The sequence below is a fragment of the Chiloscyllium plagiosum genome, chromosome 10 (genome assembly GCF_004010195.1).
Source record: "Chiloscyllium plagiosum isolate BGI_BamShark_2017 chromosome 10, ASM401019v2, whole genome shotgun sequence".
In the NCBI taxonomy this organism is placed as follows: domain Eukaryota; kingdom Metazoa; phylum Chordata; class Chondrichthyes; order Orectolobiformes; family Hemiscylliidae; genus Chiloscyllium; species Chiloscyllium plagiosum.
Genome location: NC_057719.1, coordinates 7821686 through 7843804, shown reverse-complemented (window position 1 = coordinate 7843804; position 22119 = coordinate 7821686). Strand labels below are relative to the sequence as shown.

The following is a 22119-nucleotide window of genomic DNA, read 5'->3' as shown; positions in this document are numbered from 1 at the left end:
GTAAATCTTCTTTAATCGGTTTTTAAAACAGACCTTTTCCCATTTTAGAACTCAATTGAAAATACAGAAAAATGAAAAAAAGACAGTTTTTACAGAGGAAAGGGTTGAGGGAAGGGGATTGAAGAAATCGAGACGTTAAGCCAACTTGCACAGTCAGCTCCTACTGCAAAGTGCACATGCAGATGTTGTTAAGGACAATGAGAGATTCAAGCTCAACAGCCTGCCTATACTGACATGATTTACCATTTCTGTGTTGGCCCCATGGACACAGACCAAAAATGGCTTTACTGGACGTTATAAACTTTCTTGATTTGACTGAAGCATTGTTTATTTTCTGCTTACAGAGACAAGGTTGCCAATTCTCATAAAACAGACACTCCAGCAACAGACAGAGCTTTCAAAGTTAAGAGAAGGAAACATATTTGAATCAAAAGGGAATATAAAATTATGGACTGGATTCTGAAGATAATAAGACAAACTGTCAGAATTTGCCATTATTACTCCACCAAAACTGACCAACAACTTCAGGAGTTCACACACGGATAGAATTATGTTGAAATGCATAGGTTTCTGTCAGTGATTCTGTGCTCCACCAGAGGATGGGTTACTAAGGTCTGTTTCCCTCCCCTACCCCCAAAGTAATGCCTAAACAATCACTGAATTCATGAAAACCTCCATGTTTACAATGCTGGTCTCATTCTTAAAAGCCCCTCGAGACATAGAAACATAGAAGATAGGAGCAGGAGTGGGCCTTTTGACCTCTTGAGCCTGCTCTACCATTCATGATGATCATGGCTGATCATCACACTCAATATCCTAATCACACCCTCTCCATGTCCCTTGATCCCTTACGTCCTAAGAGTTGTATCTACCTCCTTTTTTGAAAACACAATGTTTGGCCTCAACCACTTTCTGTGGTATTAAATTCCACAGGCTCACCACACTCTGGGTGAACAAATTTCTCCTCATTTCCATTCTAAAAGGTTTACCCTTTACCCTTAAACGATGATCCCCACCATCAGGAACATCCTTCCTGCATCTAATCTGTCTAGCCCTGCGAGAATTTTATAGGTTTCTAGGAGATCCCCTCTTATTCTTCAAAGTTCAAGTGAACAGAATCTTAACTGAATCAATTTTTCCTCATACATCAGTCCTGCTACCCAGAAATTGTTTGGTAATCCTTTGCCTGCACTCCCTTTATAGCAAGAGCATCCCTTGCTCAGATAAGGCAACCAAAGCTGCACATAATATTCAAGATGTGGCCTCATCAAAGTCCTGTGTAACCGTCGTACCTGTAATCAAATCCTCTTGTTATGAATGCTAACATATAGTTTACTTTCTTTACTGCCTACTACACCTCGCACTTACTTTCAGCAACTACATGAGGACACCCAGGTCTCATTGAACAGTTACACCTTGCAAAGTGTTTAAATATGTGTTGTCATCAGTCCTGCAGCATGTTTGGAGACTCCTAAAGTTCACCCTTCACCAACTGGAAACCATTGAAAATTCCATCAAATTAAAGCAAAATACTGTAGGTGCTGGAAAGATGAAACAACAAGAAAATGCTGGAGAAACTCAGCAGTCAGGCAGCATCTGTGGAGAGAGAAAAAGAGCTATCATTTCATGTCAGAAATGCCTCTTCTTCAGAACACTTCTTCAAATTCAAGATCTCTATCCTATCTCAGATCACATTCCATTCCCTTATAAGCTCAGGTCCTTTCCAACATTTACCAGCTCAGTGTCCATGTGCACATCAATTTTTGAGAAACCTTCTGATTTATAGCCTCAAGATGCCTGTCCCTACATCATCATTCAGTCCTTTTCCTTTCACCACATTCAATTCTCGGCATTTTTTGCATTTCACTATTCTATTTGCTCCATTTTTGAGCTATTTTGGCTGTGTCAGAACCCTCACCACAAAAGAAAAATAAAGGTTTGCATTTGTACTGCAGATTTCATGACTTAGGGTCATCTCAAAATGGTCTACAGTCAAAAAAGTATATTTTTAATTTCTCTTACACAGGAAACATAGCAGCCAATTTATATACATTAACTTTCCATTTACAGCAACGAGTTAACAACTGAGTTCTCTGTTGGAATGATATTCATTAGAAGATGGAACATAATTCCTTTGCTTTTCTTCCAACAGTACGGCAGAAGTACTGGCCTTTCCTTGAGAAGGTAAATCAGGTTCAGTTTGATATTTCACCCAAAACCTAAGACAGTGTAGCATTGCCTTAATACTAAACTGGGGTGTCAGTCTTGATCACACAGTTGCACCTCCCCGAAGTGTGAGCTGAACCTGTAACCTTCTGTGTCAGCGGTGAAATTGAACAAAGACTGACACTAAATGCCTCAGCCTTGTTTTAAATTCATTCATCAGGTATTGGGGTCACTGACTGGGCCAGCATTTATTGCCCAGAGAACTTAAGAGTCAATCCATATTGCTGTGGATCTGGAGTCACACAGGCCAAAGCAAGTAAGGATGGCAGATTTCCATCGTATGGGTTTTAAAATAACAGACATGGTCACCACATGGCTAGCTTTTTATCCCAAACTTTATTTTTCCAAATTGAGTTCAAATTCCATCACCTATATAGTGGGGTTTGAACCACCGAACATTAGCCTGGCATTCTGGATTACTAGAGAAGAACTCTAGATTCCTGAGGTTTGCCCAAAACATCGATTTTCCTGCTCCTCAGATGCTGCCTGACCTGCTGTGCTTTTTCAGCACCACTCTAATCTAGATTCTGATTGACAGCAACTGCAGTCCTCACTTTTGCCTCTTCTGGATTACTAGTCCAGTGACATGACCATAATAACACAACTTCCCTCTTACTTCCTGCTCTTAAATCCTTCAATCTCATCAAAACCTATTCCCTTTAGATACTGTCACAATCCATCCTCCTCCAACCCTCAATCTCTAATCATTCCTTCCCAGAAAAGGTTGAACAATTTCCTGGTATCAATGGTACTATTAAGTGCAAGATGTTAGCAATTGTAATAATGCTTACAGAAATATGGATTGAAGAGTTAATAGTAATGTTTTACTCTTTACATCTTTTCTCAAACTGGCTGACCTTGTTTTCTATCCATGTAATGAGTCATAGCTTTAAATGTTGATGAGACCCACTTCCCCCCTCCCCTGTCCTTTGTTCATTTTAACCTTATGGCATGCTTAAAGAAAAATTTCAAGATCAGTTTCATTTTCAATCACATGTGCCATTTGTGTTGAATATCAAGAGGCTTGCGGACTTCAAAAATGGCCAGAAACAGTTTGGGTGCATGCACAGAGTAATTTGTGGCATAACACCATTAAGTAGATCATAAACCATCATTGGTCCCACAAAATCTGTACAACTTCAAAAAATGTATGAGCAAATCTCTCACTCATACATGCACATCCACGCGTGCAGACATCTGTGCTGCAGTCAGCTTCCTAGAGCATGAATTCATCTCACAGGTCAGAACAGTAAAGATCCAGCTGATTTAAATGGAGCTCATAATAGCATATTGGCTTGGGAATTCAGCCTGCTAGAGAAATTCCAAAGGAGCAAAAAAGACAAGACACAATAAGAAATTTGAATGCAGGAAAGCAGGCAATAACTAGCTTTAAACCTATCCACCTACCCAAGCTCTGAGACAAACTCTCCAGTTTGAATAGATTTACTTTGTTCCATTGCAGAAAAAATTGCAAACGCTAAATCTTTCAGCCAAATATCTGAAGCTTTGTCCATATTAGATAATTTTTGTTTTATTAATTTTAATGGGAATGGAATTTGACTCTGAACTCAAATCCCACATCAAAGTGAAATTCATTAATCTAATCAGTCGCAGACTGATACTACAGAACAAAAAGATGATTAAAATTGCTGGTTTATCATGAAAACACAAGCCGTACAAGTAACAAAACCCAGGGAAGGATAGTGAAGTTAATTTCAGTGCACCAGTTGGGTGGAGGCATTAATGCAGTTTTGTTCATTGGCATACCATACAGTCATGTGAAAGTCAAGTTTGAGACCAGAAAGCTTCACAAACTGTAGAAGGTCTATTTTGAGTGTTAAAGTCCATGTCGGTTCTTGGGAACTGCCAATAATGTCTGCTACTATATGATTGCTGGCCATGGTCCTGAATTCACCCCGGAACTGATGATTCAGGCTATCTATTTCTGACCGCAGTATACGCTACAAAAGCCAAGATGGCTGGCAAAGGTGGCTCCCACCATAACAGTCATAGATGGCCACCAGTGCACAAGGCAAAGATGGTCACCACCTACACACTGGCAGATAATACCAGTCACACTCGACATTTGCAGCTTTCATATTGCAGTGTCCACAAAGGAAGCCCCTGGCTGCAATAAAGTACGCTTTGACTGGCAGACGGTTGACATGGAGAAGCTCCAGTCCCAGATCAGGTTCAATATGTGAAGGGAAGGTGGGGAATTGTTCAAGTTCATTAAGAAGGATACTCAGGGCAAATGGTAAAAGCAGCAAAAAGTAAACAACAGGCAGGAAATAAATAGAGAAGAAACACAGCTATAAAATCAAGCTTTGAAAATGCAATTATCTGAAGCGAAAAGACAAAAGCTCAGAGGCATCATGGCTCTCAGGAAAGTGAAAACTCAAAGTGTGAAGAGTCACAGGTATATGCTAAGGTGGTAGCCACCTTTCTCTTAGTGTTTAGGGAGTATACTCTGCTCAGAAACAGAAAGCCAGAAGCAGCAGTTTCCTGCTGAACATACAACAAAATAATCCCCGTTCTGCTCCAGGCTCAGAGATCATTTCAGATTAATACAATAGCCAAATACTATAGATGCTGAATTGCATCTGAAATGAACATTTGTTAAAACTCGGCACTCCCCGTCACAATAAAGATGTCTGGGAGACATTTCACTTGACCATTCTGCAAATGCCTGCTTTTTAAGCCATCTAGAGATAGAGCTTATGCAACTTAGTTGTTCATTATAGTTTAAATCAGAAAAGAGCAACTGTAAAAAAAGAAAGGATTCTCTAGATTGCTCCCAATAAACCGATTCAAAAGGTGTGGCGCTGGAAAAGCACAGCTGGTCAGGCAGCAGCCGTGAAACAGGAGAATCGATATTTTGGGCATAAGCCCTTTATTAGGAATGTCATTCCTGATGAAGGGCTTATGCCCGAAACAGCAATGGTTCTGCTGCTCAGGTGCTGCCTGATCTGCTGTGCTTTTCCAGCGCCACACGTTTCGAGTCTTATCTCTAACATCTGCAGTCCTCACTTTCTCACCCCTACTAAACCAATTCTCAAGTCTAACAGGAGCCAGGTGAAAAATTCAGGATTTTTGGGCCATAGGTTGGGGTACACATGATTGACAATTACTCAAGTTTTTAAAACAGTATTTTATTGACGACAAAATCAGAATCAAAGCTAAAATGTTAAACAATTTTACCCAGGATTAATTGAGTTTTATCTTTTCTGGAACATTGCTCCTCAAAGCAGACAATGTGCCTAAACACCCAGGCACACTGGCGACCTCAGTATGATATTACATATTTGCACCTTATTACCATCTAGGCACCTGGAACATTATTCACATCCCAAATACAATGATAGCAATTAGAAATATTCCTGATTTCCACCAACATTTGGACAGTAATCTTAGATTTTCAATATAGTTGTTTACAAGGGTGTCCAACATCCCAATGGGATAAATTTCATTATATATTGCCTAGAAAACAAAGAGTATCTAATTTTTGTTTAAAACTGAAATTCTGATAATTAAAAATCAAAATTTATGTGAATGTTCAAATTTTCTACAATTGCTTTGGCACAAACACGAGATTGAACAAAGATCACACCCTAACCACCACAATCAAATCGAAAAAAATTTCATGACACTTCCCTAAACGAGACAGCGAAGAATTTGCAACCAATACATTCAAGTTCCAACTTAGATTGACTATTAATTCATCACAATGTTGTTCATGGGAAGACAATGCAGTCAAGGTGACTAATACATCTTAGTCTACATAACAATTGTCACTATACCTCAAAAGTAATTTAACAGCTCTGGGGTGGTATTCAGCCTTGAAAAATCACTATATAAATGGGCACACTTATCTTCTTCATTAAAAGTGCACGTTATTAATATTTATCACTATACTGCCATACCAATAGGGTCTCCATTTTCAATATGTAACATGATATAAAGGGAACATTACACATAGCAAAAGAAAATAGACATAATGGAAAATAAAAAGTAATCATTTTAAAAAACGATATTTAACTTCAGCTACCAAGGAAGCAGTATTATTCGCAATATACATCAATGACATAGATGAGGAAAGTTAATGTACGAGTTAAGTTTGTGGACAACCCAAAAATAGGTGGTAAGGATGCCAAAAATGAGAGTCTGCAGAGGGATATGATCAGGTTAAGTGAGTGGGAAAAAACTTGGCAGTTGAAAAATAACGTGGGAAAATGTGAAGGAAGGAAGCATAGAGGATTGGCTTATTATTTAAAATGGAGAGAGACTGCAAAAAGTTACGCAAGAATTGGAAATGCTCATCCATGAATCACAAAAAGCTAGAATCCAAGTTAAGCATGTAATAGCGAAGGTAAATGGAATGTTGGCCTTTATTTCAAACAGAACAAATCTATCCAAAGGACCAGTCAGGCTGGAGTACAATTTTGGGCCCCTTATTCGAGAAAATAAATACTGGCATTCGAGGCATTCCAAAGCAGATTCCTAAGGATGATGCAGGATATGGAGGAACTGTCATATGGGGAAAGGTTGAGTAGATTGGGCCTGTACTCATTGAAATTTAGAAACATGAGAGGCACTCTTATTGAGACATACAAGATTCTTAGTAGAGGGATTCTTATATGACTTGACAAGGTAGATAAGGAGAGGTTGGTTTGCCCTGTGGTAGAGTCTAAATCCAGAGGACATAATCTCAGAATAAGGATTGCATGCTTAAGACAGAGAGGAGTAGGAATTTCATCTCTGAGGATAGTGAATCTGTGGAATTCTTTATTGCAAAGATTGTCGATGCTGGGTTATTAAATACATTCAAGGCTGAGAAAGGCAGATTTTTAATTGGCAAGGGAAACAAGGATTATAAAGATAGGGCAAGAAAGTGAAGTTGAAGATTATCAGATCAGTCAGGAACTCATCAAAAGCAGTGCAGACTCAATGGGCTGAATTGCCAACTTCTGCTTCTACATCTTATGGTTGGAACATTCCACTACATCTGTCAATACCTCTCAATCTCTTGCTTTTGGGAAAATTAATCTAATGTCTTCTGGAACCCATTTAGAAGGGACATGTTCAACCATGGTGTGGACAGCAGGCAGCTTTCCTATTTATTACCAAAATTCCCAGTACATGAAGGCAGTAGAAGGGAAAATAAGGCGGTGCATGTGACAGACACCTTATCAGTGCTATTACTTTCTTCAGCCTAAAGTCAAAATATTCTCCCACACTATTTCCTTTAATAACACTGCTTAGTAACTTAATTCACTATTCTCCTTTGAAGTAGAAATGTTGGACTTCATGTAATAGCTTTCAAAATCATGATCATTGCCAGTGAACCCTTTCATGTTGCCTTGCCGAAAGACTCTCAAGTTTGTTCAGAAACCAAAACAACTGGAACAGATGACTACCTTTCCTGCAGAACCAGCAAATGTTTCACACCTCCAATGTGAAGACTATGTCTCACCTCCTTCAGTTGTACAGCCATGTGTCCAAGCTGGTCTTCACGACGTTCTGCCAAATGTCTTTCCGTTCTCATTTCCTTTTCAATTTCTTGCAGGCGCCTTTCAACTCTCTCTGAAACCTGTGCACGAGAGGGCTTAGCATTAAGTAAGTTTGCATTTACCACTAGCACAAGGCCAGTTATTACAGTGCTAAAAAAGTAAATGCAACAGACATTATTCTCACTGGGTACAGACACTTCTACAACACAATGTTCACTCCTCAGTTTATATCTAGTCCACATAAAGAGTTTTGAGGTCTGCCACCTAACTGTAATTATTTGTTAGGCTGGAATCTGAATTCAAGTGCAGAAGGTTTTCAGTTGGGTTAAAAAAAAAGAAGATTCTAATTTAGTCATGAATAAGCCATCAGCTGCAAAGGATGGTCAATTATCAATTAAAAATTAGTAGCAACAAAAGGATAGTAAGTTTTGACCACTGCTGATTGCAACCTCAAGAGAGAAGGTGCAATTCTGTCATTAAGGTTTCAATATCCAAGAAATGAAATAGACAGTCCAAGAGCAAAAATGGATGGGTGAATATGGAACTCTAAGGATTGCTTTGGTGCTGATTTCCTAACGGTGCTTGAAGCAAAGTATAGATTGTATACTGTATCGGATTCAACAAATAACAATCAATCATGACACCTCAGTAAACTGGAAAGGGGGAACTTTTTGGGTTCTGCTAATTACTGTATAGTCTGATTTGGCATTTCGTGAAGCGTGCAATTACAGTTAATACCGGAATAAGATTTAGCAGAGTAACTTAAGAAGATGGAAAATCTCTGTAGAGGAATTGGTGGAAAGTAGAAGAGAAATATATTGACTAAAATACATAATCAGCGTACAAATGCAGAGATACAGAAGTGAGACAGTTACTCATCAGCAATTCTAATTCCCTAGGACCCCGTTTATCATCAATTCCTTTCAGGTGACACATCCTATATAAACACAAGTCAGTCTTTCCTATAAATAAGATAAATGAATGATTCCAAGATGGTAAAATAGAACGCACCAGCCAGATCTGCTCCGGTCCGGGTTCGCTGTCCTTATATTTTTTCTCTATTGCGCACATTTTTCTCTTCTGATCTTTTCCTCTTCACTCAGCGTGCCCAAAGCGAAGCAGGATGGAGATCAACGGGGACGGAGATCAGCAGGGACGGAGTGGCTCAGGGACAGAGGTCAGCGAACCCGGACCGGAGCAGAGCCAAGCCGAGACGGAGAGGAGCAGGAACAGAGCAGAGCAGAGCAGAGATGGAGGCCAGCGGGCCTGGAGCAAAGATGACTACTAGCTGGTAACCAGTGGAGCCTGATCAGACCACGTGGAAGCCATCATAGAAAGACTAGAATATCTTTTTAGCTTTATTTCTTATTTTCCTAACTTATACTATGCATATCTGTAATGCACTATAACTTTTTTCTTTGTTATTTTTATTTATTGTACCAGAGATTTGCACTTTGCTACTTTGTACCTAAGATGATGCCATGTGTTCGGCAACATTATACACTTTTCACTGTACTCCTGTTCTTTTGTGACTTGAGTACACGTGACAATAAACCTAATTCTAAAATACATCACCTCACTCACTGATGCATTCTTCTGAACAGCAATACTGGAGATATATAATTGTTTTATATCTCCCATATGATCAGCTTTCAACACTACATCATTAACCTGCTCAGGGTGCTGAACATTCTTATGGAGAATTTATCTAGAAATTAACAGCATAAAATGCTTACCTGCTCCTTAAGTGTGATACCACAGTACTCTCACAAGATGGTAGCAGAGAGCTACATAGATCACAAAGTCATGGAACTGCGAAAACACAGGAGACCTGTTGGCCTATTGTGTTGCTGCTGGCTCTGTGCTAAGGTAATCTGGTTTTCCCACTCCACTGCCTTTTCCCCATTGCACTGTGACTTTTTCTCCTCTTCCAATCTTTTCAAAGCCACCACTGATCAGAGCTGCTAGGCACTGTGTTCCAGATCTTAACACTCATTATTCACTTTAAGTCCATGCATCGGCCATCTTTCTGCCAATGGAAAGTTTTTCATCATTTATATAAATGACTTGGATGTGAGCATAAGAGATATAGTTAGTAGGTTTGCTGATGACACCAAAATTGGAGGTGTAGCGGACAGCGAAGGTGGTTACCTCAGATTACAACGGGATCTTGATCAGATGGGCCAATGGGCTGAGAAGTGGCAGATGGACTTAAATTTAGATAAATGGGAGGTGTTGCATTTTGGGAAAGCAAATCTGAGCAGGACTTATACACTTAATGGTAAGGTCCTCAGGAGTGTTGCTGAAAAAAAAAGACCTTGGAGTGTAGGTTCATAGCTCCTTGAAAGTAGAGTCGCAGGTAGATAGGATAGTGAAGAAGGCATTTGGTATGCTTTCCTTTATTGGTCAGAGTATTGAGTACAGGAGTTGGGAGGTCATGGTGCGGTTGTACAGGACATTGGTTAGGCCACTGTTGGAATATTGCATACAATTCTGGTCTCCTTCCTATCGGAAAGATGTTGTGAAACTTGAAAGGGTTCAGAAAAGATTTACGAGGATGTTGCCAGGGTTGGAGGATTTGAATTATAGGGATAGGTTGGACAGGCTGGGGTTGTTTTCCCTGGAGCATCGGAGGCTAAGGGGTGACCTTATAGAGATTTATAAAATCAAGAGGGGCATGGATAGGGTATATAGACAAAGTCTTTACCCTGGGGTGGGGGAGTCCAGAACTAGAGGGCATAGGTTTAGGGTGAGAGGGGAAAGATATAAAAGAGACCTAAGGGGCAACTTCTTCACATAGAGGGTAGTACATGTATGGAATGAGTTGCCACAAGAAGTGGTGGAGGCGAGTACAATTGCAACATTTAAAAGGCATCTGGATGGGTATATCAATAGGAAGGATTTAGAGGGATATGTGCCAGATGCTGGCAGGTGGGACTAAATTGGGTTGGGTTATCTGGTCGGCATGGATGAGTTGGACCGAAGGGTCTGGTTCCATGCTGTACATCTCTATGACTCTATAATGGTTCCTCATGGATATGAGCAACTTAATCAAATCTCTTCTCAGCCAACTCCTCTCTAAGGATAGCAGTCCCAGATCCTCTAATCTATCCACATAACTAAAGTCCACTATTGCAGCAACTTTGCCACGAACCTTTGCTACACCCTCTAACACTACCCCCTTTAGTATCAGTATGGTAACAAAGGACAGGAAAACTATGGGGAGAAAGTGGAGTGGGCAAAGGGATGAGAAAAGAAAGCTGGAGAAAGAAGATTGGGAAAGCCAAGGGAAGAGGGTGGGCAATTGGAGAAAGAAGGCGGAGGAGGATTAGAGCGGGGAAGAGTGGTTTGCATGGATAAAGGTATCTTTCCCTGTATTTGGCAGCCTATAGAATACACTCAGGAGTGACATAAAACCTCTGTTGCTATTTGCCTCCAACTAAGTAAATTCTATCCTTCACCCCTCTAATGCGTCCTCCCTCTCCAGCATTATAATAAACTCTGTAATCTCCTACTCTAGCAGAGTAACTTAAGTACTTACACAGCACTTGCTAGGAAAGTGTGAGATCATACACATTTATACAAAGAATCCGAAGGCAGACAAGTATTTAAATAGAGCGAGCTTCCAAAGAAAACTGCACTGCACAGGGATCTGAGTTTTCCTGCGCATGAACCATAAAAAAAACCATTTAATTTTGTGTGGTAGCAAATCGCAAATATAAAAACAAAAAAAAAGCAGACTCAGCAACTGGAAACACAGGTAATTTACTGGCGGTGATTAGTAGAGGTGAAAAAATACCACCACGATTTGTTGATAGCAAAAAGCGTTCAGCTGTATAACAGCACTTCTGAATCCAAGAAGGGGAAAAAAAAGCAGATGGGTCTACAGAACTTCCCGTCCCGGCCTGGGACTAGTCTGTGTACACCATGAAAAGTGGCTCTATTTTGGGGTTTGCATGATCCTTTCCAGATGGGTTTCCTGAGTTATTATAATATCAATGACTTAAATATGAACAGACAAAACATGGTCACTAAATTTACAGATTACACAAAGATAGGTAGGCCGTATATTGTGAAGATTTTAGAAAGATCTTGCAGACAGATATAGGCAGGTTGTGAGCGACAGATGGAGTTATAATGTGCAAAATGTGAAGATGTTCACTTTGGTGGGAAGAATAAAAAACAATGAGACTCAATCATATAACAGCAGAATTCTGACATACAGAATGATCTGGGTGTTCTAATGCATGAGTCACTAATTAGCATGCAGGTATAGGAAGAAATTAATAAAAGAATAGCTTTTCATTAGCCACTTTATGAGAGGAATTGAACATAAAAGTGTGGATATTATATTCTGCTATACATGGCATTGTTGAGACCACACCTCAAATACAGTGTGCAGTTTTGGTCTCCTTGTTTATGGAAGAATATAAATGCATTGAAGGCAGTTGAGAGGAAGTTTGATACCTGGAATAAGAGAGTTGTCGTAGGAGAATAGGTTGGTCAGACTGGGATTGCTTCCATTAAAGTTTAGAAAAGCCAGCAGTGACTTGACTGAAGTGTACAAGATCCTGAAAGATCTCGGAAAGATGGAGGTGGAGAGGATGTTTCATCTTGTGCAGAACTAAAGAACAGCATTTAAAATTAGGTAGCGCCGTTTTATGACAAAAACACGAGGAAATATGTTCTTAGAGGTTTGTACAACTTTGAAACTCTCTGGAGGTGAACACTCTCAGTACTTTTAAGGAAGAGGTTGATACACTGGTTAGGAAATGAAATCAAAAGTCTTTGGGGGTGGATGAGAATGTGGATTTCAAAACACACACAGATCAACCATGATTGCACTGAATGGCACAGCAGGTTTAAAGGTTAAAATGGCCTAATTCTGCTCCTGTTGGCACAAAATCAAGGATGCAATTTTAAACTTTTAATAAGGTGAGGCCTCAGGTATACCTTGCCCAAATCTCAACACCACACTTTCGAGAGAATATCAGGGCTTCAATGATAGTGGAAAAAATATTTGCTACAATTATAACCAGAGATTTCCATTATACAGATAAGTTAAGAACTGTTTTCCTTTAGCTAGAGGTCGAGGAGAGACTTAATGAAGATACATGAACTATGAAAGGCTTTGATAAGGCCAAAACTATTTCCGAAGGCAAAATGATCAACAGAGGAAATAGTTTAAGTTAACTAGCCAAAAAAAATAAAGAGCCAAAGAGAATGAGGTAGAGGAAATGAGCTTTTTTTTTCCATCAGAATGGGATTTAAAAATCAAACTCAAATAACTTTCAAGAGAGTATGGCTAAATACTTGGAAAAGAAAAAAAATTGCAGAACTATAGAGAAAAAACAGGGACTGGGGTTAATTCCCAGATATGGCACAGTCACCAGAGTCACAGAGAAATTAGTTCCTCTGCTAGTGGAATCCAGAACAAGGAAGCACCATTTTAAAACATAGCAAGGCTGTTTAAAGGGTGATGCCAGGAAGCATTTCTTTACATAGAGCAGGCCCTAAATTCCCACTTAAATAACTGTTCGGGCTGGAGGTCAATTGAAAATGTCAATGTTTTTGATTGATAGATTTTGTTAGTCAAGGGCATTCAAGGCAGACCAGTCACCTGGGTCAAGACACAGATTAGCCAATAACAAACTGAATTGAAAACCACTGGAGGAACTGAATGGCCTTCCCATGCTCATTACTCCTTTAGCATTCTAAGATACTAACTAGAAGTACTTTGCAAAATTAGAGAAACAGTTTAAAAAAACCATCTAGAATGTTGAAGTTTCAAGACCATTTTATCTCTTACAAGAAGCCACATATCCTTACAGCTTCCAGCAATTTATGGTGGTGTCTGCTCTCCAAATATACAAAGAACATGAAAAGCCTTTGAAATTAATCTTGCAATCTCCTTCAAAATACAAACTTCTTCTGAATCTGGAATGAGGCGCCTCACCAGCAAGGAAGAAGCCCTTTATTTTAGAAATAAGTATCAATAAAAGGGAATGCAACAGATAGTCTTATTGTACTGGCATCCTGGTGACAAATTCAGGAATCCGGTGGGGGAAGGAAGATGCCCAAACTGTTGGAGAAGACAACCCACTCAGGGAACTAGAGACAGGCAATGAATGCCAACCTTGCCAGCAATACCCACTGCCTGAAAATAAAAAAAACGCTGCCTTCATAACAACAGATTAAACTCTCGGGTTTTTATCTCAGTATATTGCAGATTCTTACTTTGAGACTATAACTGCATGTTTATTGTGCAAAGAATGAAACCTCAATTGGTGATATTTTTCACCTGACTTTCACTGAATTTGTAACCCCTTGCCAAAATCATAAATCAATAGACTAGATGAGGACTGGTGGTGGCTACATGAACATAATTTGGAATGATTTAAAGCAGATCAAATTCAGGCAATGAGCACTTACTCAGGTTGGGAGATAAAGAATTTCCAGATAGCTCTTTGATAAGAAATTCAAGTTAATTAAAGATTAAAGATACATCTAGTCGTCTTTGACTCATGTTCCTTGAGGATTATTGAAGTGTCAATCTAAGTATTCCAATAAAAGCTGCTACTAAAAATAATTTTAAAATGGAGGGAAAGGTAATGTGTTACACAAAAAGAATTAAGTAGTTTTTGAAGAATATATTCATGTAGCAGACAAGGGAGAGGGCTTTGTTCAGGTTGCTATCATTCTTTGTTACATATAATTAAAGGCACTAATGCTTCTGTTAGCTAGAACAAATAGACTCAAGACCCCTCCAGGACTTTATGAGCTTTGGAAAGTTCTTTCCCAATCCAAATAGGTCGAATATCAACCTGTAAACCTAACATACACCAACCGCAGGTGATACAAGTGGGAGAGATACCTGGTCAGCTCTATGGTCAAAAGAAAATTGAAGACTCAATTACGCTATTCATAGCTTACAGCCACAGCAACTCGGGACTCCTTGGAGGGCTGTTTGGTTCAGTTGGCTGGATAGCCAGAGTGGATAAAACAGGTGCCAATTGTATGGGTTTCGATCCCTCTTTTGGCTGGTGACAATTTGACACCTAGCTCCTTGCCCAACCCTGCATTCAGGCAAGAAACTTAAGGAGGAGGATACTTAAGGTATTTCATCAATGCATCTTTGGTCTGTATAACCTGTTGGAATTCCAAGCCTTGTGTTTTTCCACATGTTATCAACATAGAAACTAGGAGCTGGACATGTGACCTTTTGAGTCTGCTCCACCATTCAATATGAGCATGGCAATATGAGCTCCATATACTGCATTCTCTCCACATCCCTTGAGATGCTTACAACAATGAAAAGTTTTGTGGCCTCACAGCCTTCCCATAGCAAATTCCACAAATTGACTACCCTTCTGAGTGAAGGGATGGTTCCTCACCTCAGTCCTAAATGGCCTAGCTTATATCCTTAGATTATGACCTCTGGCACAAGACTGTGCAACCAGGAAAAACATCCTCCTTGTATCTAGTCTGTCCAGCCTTGTTACAATTGTATATGAAGTTCAGTCTCCACACTTGTGGATTTTGTCATGAAATTAAATACAATCTTCCCATTGTCTGTTACTTTGTTCAACAGCTGACTAGCTTACATGCAATTACAACATATTAAGATCACAATAATTCTAGGATGAATGAAAACAATTATTTCCTTTGGTTAAATAAATATGTCAAAATCCACTTGCGTTAAGATAGCACAATATGGTTGCCTGCTTTGCTATGCTTCAACCTATGAATGATCACATTTTTGTTGAACATATGTTCAGAACTCACTGTTTCTGTCCTGGACATGTCTCGGAGTTTCTCTGATATGGAGTTCACAGCCTTTCGAGTCTCTGAATCAGTCCTGTTTTTGAAAAAAATGTTTACATCATCTATGTTGAAGACAAACCTGACAGGCAATCTAAAATTCAGCCCATCTAACACCCCCCCCTCACACCAACTACCCCACCCAAGAGATTTTACTTTTAGCAGTGTAAAACTAATGATTGCTTCCTGCCTCAGGCTTGGCAGAGTAGAGATATTCAGTTGAGAGGTCCACCAAGACAGAACCAAGAGGGAGTAAACAGCAAGGCTGATCAACAGAAAACATCAGATTTACTCAGAACATTTGATCTGTTCCTGCTGTGCATACCTGGTTAAACAGGGTTAAATTTTCCCAGCTCCACAGAGGCAGCTTTAGAGACTGTGAAATTCAGATAGCAGTGGGTCACGATGGCTTCCTGATGACACTGACCCCTCCAGGCTACTCTCCTAGGGACAAGCTGCCACCGCAATTAGCAATCCATTCCACAGAGGCAAAAAGCCAATTTGATTGATTAAGGGCCCATTTCAGGAATTAAAGACTAAGCTCCAAAATGATATTGTAAGTAAACACATAGAGAACATCAAATATCTTAAAACATAAATATGCACTTGAACTTGATTTAAATTTATTAATTATGAAAATATTAATAATGGGGGACAATGGTTATTTGGAGGATCAGTTAAGAGCCATCCAATCAGCTTTAGGAATTGCACAGGGAGGCAATGCACTGTAATGTGATTTGTTGAGTTGCCAACAGTGAAAGAAGGCCATGGGTTGAAATATATGCACCCAAAGTTTCAATTTTGATAACTTGACTGGTTTTCTTAAGTCAATCGCTGTCTGGAGGCTAAGAGCTTTAAGTATTGAAGTACACAGCCTGCTAATGAGTAGCCAATGGAGGAGAAAAGAGGAATCCATACCTATTCCGCTTTGCTACTTCCTCATCAAATTCCTCTCCAAGGCGAAACTGGTCACTCCTTAAATCTCTTACTGACCTATGCAAGGTGTGTACCTGCAGGAAAATCAGACGTCTTATTTGGATCACTGTTTTACACTGCAATTTCCAGTATCAGTTCTACAGAAATAAGATCAGTTGCTTAATCATCACTGCTTTTTTCGATACAGCAACACACATGGAAGATCTTTGTTGAGCTGAGGAGCTACATTTGATGGCACTGATTTCTAAATATAAGGAAAAAGAGGTTAAACGTATGTACATTTTTGTGTAGCTAGGTGCCTAACAAATTCAGAAATTCATTGCCGTGTTGAGATCAGCATGCTTAAATCAAACCACTGAAAATCATAGCTACGTGGAGCGAGCATTCAGTCTGTATTTAGCTGTATAGTGGCTGTACACAGGTAAGCAGTGTGTACACAGCATTTTGACACAATCCACTAAGTAAAGTCCAGGAAATACAGGTAGAAGTTGTCACAATTTAAATATTCTACTCTGTACGTTCTCCAACAGTAAAGAGGGGCAAAAGCTGGAAATAAAACAACCAACCTGCAGCTACCAAAAGGCCAATTCCAAATTACTTATTAAAAATGAAAAGAAAAAGCCTCAGCCTTGATGCAAAGCCCTGGATAGAACACACCTCAACAAGTAGATGGAGCCCCAACTTAACATAGCATCTGAAAGAAGCACTCCCAGTACAGAGAGAGCACGGAATTGAAATGTTGGTGATGTGATGCAGTCAGAACTGTTTAACCCAACAGTTAAATACTAGTATAAAGCCAGGCAGTCAATAGACACAAGTATAAGTAAAATACTTCAGCTGCTGTACATCTTAAATAGAAACAGAATGTTCTGGAAATCCTCAGGTTAGGCAACAGCTGTTGAAAGAGAAACAGATTCTACATTTCACAGACTAGATGGTCGTCAGCCTGAATTGTAAACTCGCTTTCACCGTCCACAGATGCTGCCTGACTTGTTGAACATTTCTGAAAAATGTGTTGCTGGAAAAGCGCAGCAGGTCAGGCAGCATCCAAGGAGCAGGAGAATCGACGTTTCGGGCATAAGCCCTTCTTTAGGAATGAAGAAGGTGTGCCAAGCAGGCTTAGATAAAAGGTAGGGAGGAGGGACTTGGAGGAGGGGCGTTGGGAATGCGATAGGTGGAAGGAGGTCAAGGTGAGGGTGTTAGGCTGGAGAGGGGATGGGGCGGAGAGATCGGGAAGAAGATTGCAGGTCAAGAAGGCGGTGCTGAGTTGGAGGGTTAGGACTGAGATAAGGTGGGGGGAGGGGAAATGAGGAAGCTGGAGAAATCTGCATTCAACTCTTGTGGTTGGAGGGTTCCTAGGCGGAAGATGAGGCGCTCTTCCTCCAGGCGTCGTGTTGCCATGGTCTGGCGATGAAGAAGGCCAAGGACTGCATGTCCTTGGCGGAGTGGGAGGGGTAGTTAAAACGTTTTCTGCCACGGGGCGGTTGCTTTGATTGGCGCAGGTGTCCCAGAGGTGTTCTCTGAAACGTTCCGTAAGTAGGCGGCCTGTCTCCCCAATGTAGAGGTGGCCACATCGGGTGCAGCGGATGCGCTGATAGGGGAGGGGAGGGATTTTTTTCAGTTTTTACAAAATAAACAAGTGTGTTGCTTTTTCACTATTTCATCATAATTCCAACCTTTTGTAAGACTTCCACCTTTCTAAAGCATCTTCCACAATTTCAAAATATTGTCTGTGCAGCCAATGAAGTAATTTTGAAGTGTAATGTAACTAGCACAGCAGCCACTTTGCATACAAGGAGAGACAGCAAGAACAGAATGATCAAACAATCTTCCCCTATTACGTTGGCTAAGAGGTAAGTATTGCCCAGAAATCCATTTCTCTTCTTTGAAATGGGAGGGCAGACACCAGCTTTACGAAAGTGAGGACAGCAGATGCTGGAGATTAGAGTTAAGATTAGAGTGGTGCTGGAAATGCACAGCAGGCCAGGCAGCATCCGAGGAGCAGGAAAATCGACGTTTCGGGCAGGAGCCCTTCGTCTGGAAACAGCCCGAGTCACTCCATTCCTCAGAAAAAAAGAAATTAGTAAGGACTTTGAAGGTAGATAACTATAAAATAATAAATTTGTAGAAAATTATAAACATTGAATCAAGAGGCACCATGGACAAATAGATGCGGAGGTCAGAGATCTCTAGATTTCAATAGAAAGATTCAGATGGGCAAATTGACACTCCATGTATTTAATATTTTAACATACGTGATTCAATGGCTCCAGGTCATCTACAAATCTCACAGTTGCAGATCTGGATCTTCTACGGTCCGTTCCTCGGTACTCTCCAGGGTCCCTGAGGGGTGAGGTAGTACGGTACAGACGACTGTCTGGAAAAGTAATACTACAATAAGTTTACTTGATCAAACACATTCAACTAGCAAGCGCAATTTTAAAAAGTTGGAAATAATTCAAGGAAACATTGAACTGTTTACAAAAATGACTTTAACTTAGTAAAAGAGGGAAATTTCATTGGAAAGAATATTAATCAACAGGAATAAAATGGAGGAATGAAAAGTTTAGTAAGTCATCTGCTTGAACAGCTGCAGTCTATCTGGTGGAGGTAGACCCACAGTGCTGTTAGGAAGTAAATTCCTTAAATTTGCCTCAGCAACAGAGAAGGAACAGCAACACAGTTCTAAGTCAGGATGGTATCTGACTTGGGGATGAACTGGCAGGTGAAGGTATTTCCAAGCTTCTGAGTGCCCTTGTTCTTAGAGGTGATAGAGGTTGAGAGTTTAAGAAGGTGCTAGCTAAGGAGATTTGTGGGGTTGGGGATGGGATGCACAGGAAACAGACACAAGCACACCATAATACAAAACAACCAACTATTACAACTGTTATGGAGGAAGATAAAATGGACCAAAATACTGACAAAAAGGTAGAACAACAGAAAAGACCAACAAAATCCAGGAGAAATATGTTCCTCTAAAAAACAGAAACTAAAACTTAGATGCCACAGACAGTCAAAGAGATCAGCCTGAATCTAAAGGAAAATGATGATGCAAAATGCACCAGTAAAGGAGACAGTCAAAAAGACCATCTGTACACCAAAGTGGAAATATGAAATAAAAATATCAAGTTACGTTTAAAAAAAGTAATTATAGAAACAGTAGAAAAAGGCAATGCAATTTACGTGGTATACAGAGACTTGCAGAAGGGCTTCAATACGATGCTTAGGCTCAAGTGAAGTGGAGAACACCGCAGTATGGTGCCGTCCATCATGGTTAACCCATAACCCACTGAACAGCTACGGTTGGACAGTCAACCTTCTACAAATTAGAATGGAGTTTGGGCTGATAGGAAAGGCAAGCAAGGGTCCCCATCACAATAGCTGGACAGTGAATGGATGCAGAGAAGGATATTATTAGATTCATTGAGATCCAAGTTCATGCAAATAACAAACCATACTTCAGTGGCCTTTTTTATTCCCATTCATGGGATGTGAGCATCACCAATAGGCCACCATTTATTGGCCATCCCTCAATGCCCATCAGAAGTTAGTAGTGAGCCTCCATCTTGAATGAGTCCATGTGGTACAGATAGCCACAGCGCTGTTACGAAGCAAGTTCCAGGATATTGTTTCTTCACTGTTGCAAGATCAAAGAGATAGTTCCAAGTCAGGACAATGTGTGACTTGATGGTAACCTTGCAGGTGACAGTGTGCTTCTGCTGTCCTTATTCTTCCAGATAAAGGTTGTGGGTTTAAAAAGGAGCTGTCAAAGGAATCCTTCATGGATTGCCGCATCAAAAGATGACAGAATCAGATTGTGGATGGAATGGTGGTCAATCAAGCAGAGTGCTTTCTCCTGGACAGTGTCGAGCTTCATGAATAGTACTGGAGCTGCACTCATCCAGGCTTCAGAAGAAAGAAACTTATAATTGGAGGAATTTCATTAGATGCCACATTTATACCATAAACAGCCCACCCTCCTCAGGATCATGCAAGAAAAATCACAGAAGGAACAGCTGCAATGAAGTACGGTATTTTGCTTGTAATGGTTTGTATGGACATAAAATTTAAAGAACAACCTATTCCACCATCTTAGAGTCTCATTATGAGAAGGTTTTTCTTACTTGTTGCTGAGTTATCTTGAAGGTCACTTGTACGAAGAGAAGGAATTGAACGTCCAGCTTGTCTGCTCAATCGCTGACTTCGCAACTCATCAATGGATTGTTCCAAATCATCTCGTAGCTTCAAATATTAAGAGAAATTTAGGTTAAAATCTCTTGTGTTACTTTATTCAAAATATAATTTCCACAACTGCGCCAAAACTAAGGTTATGACATTTAAAATGCCACTTCAGAACTAATCAATTATTTAATTGTTTAAGAATTTCCAGCACATATCTATGCTGTGTGATGATACTTCACCACTGGCTTTACTGAATAAAAGTTACCAGAAAGTCATTAAAACATCTTGTAATAGATTCAGAAGAGACTGAACTTCACAAAACAATCCGATGTCCATGGTATGTTTAAAAAAAAGCCAAGGAATCCTCCATCTTAAAGTGCCAGGATTCTTCAGCCTAATTGGGCTTTATGTCAGTTCGCATCTGCACTGCTGAGAGCAAGTGCCAAAAAAAAGGCAGCTCCATAAAACTCAGCTGCAAAATATATGTTGGGAATTACTACATAACAGAATCTATCATAATTTAAGTGTCTTTGAATCCAAAATCAGAAAGTTTTGTCAGTTCAAAGTCCATTCAGCTCTGAGGAAGGGTTACTGGACCTGAAACAGACCTGCTCGGTTTTTACAGCAATTTCTGATTTTTTTTCAGGAAAGTTTTTTTTAAGCTGGTATGCAAGCACAAGAGGAAAACAAACAAAGTATGGGAGGTCAGACCACAAAGGTCGCAATTTTAAACACGTTTACAAGTATACAACAGTAATTAACGGGTTTAACGGATTCTTCTTAAAAATGGTGGGTATTGTCACAATCACAAAACCCATTCTGAGGAGACTTGTTCCATTAATTTTTAGCTAGTTCTTTGAAAGAGTGAACCAACTCGCTCCAATATCTCAGTCCAGCTTTACAAAGGCAAATGAAGGGCTTTGTTTATAAGGTTAGATTCCCTACAGTATGGAAACAGACCCTTTGGCCCAGGAAGTCCACACCGACCCTCCGAAGAGTAACCCACCCAGACCAGAACCCCTATCCCACGACTGAATAATAATAAATCTGAGATCCTTAATTGGAGCATTCGCAACAGCGGATGGCAGTTAAAATGACCTACAACAAAGCTGACACAACACCCTCCACCTCACAGATCAGCACAGTCCCTGATGACCAACCCACTGGACCCCACCCATACACCTGACTGCAACAAAGAGATTTTGTCCAGTAAGCAGCATAGTCCTTTGCTCCGTCATTGGAGCCTCATTCCTGATGAAGTGCTTATGCCCGAAACATCGATTCTCCTGCTCCTCAGATCAGGAGTTGGGATGTCATGTTGCGGCTGTACAGGACATTGGTTAGGCCACTTTTGGAATATTGCGTGCAATTCTGGTCTCCTTCCTATCAGAAAGATGTTGTGAAACTTGAAAGGGTTCAGAAAAGATTTACAAGGATGTTGCCA

The 22119-nt window shown here is 40.1% G+C and overlaps 1 protein-coding gene across 5 annotated transcripts in view; it reads right to left on the bottom strand.

Annotated features, from left to right (window-relative positions):
* Positions 1 to 22119, bottom strand: part of LOC122553367 (centrosomal protein of 128 kDa) — a 407594-nt gene that overhangs the window by 337263 nt on the left and 48212 nt on the right. For all 5 annotated transcript variants that reach the window (XM_043696980.1, XM_043696981.1, XM_043696985.1 and 2 more), the window contains exons 4-8: positions 20618 to 20735; positions 18749 to 18870; positions 16476 to 16567; positions 15522 to 15594; positions 7700 to 7816 (exon numbers count right to left, since the gene is read on the bottom strand). In XM_043696980.1, the coding sequence (XP_043552915.1) occupies positions 7700 to 7816; positions 15522 to 15594; positions 16476 to 16567; positions 18749 to 18870; positions 20618 to 20735 (522 nt within the window). The remainder of the gene's footprint in view (positions 1 to 7699; positions 7817 to 15521; positions 15595 to 16475; positions 16568 to 18748; positions 18871 to 20617; positions 20736 to 22119) is intronic.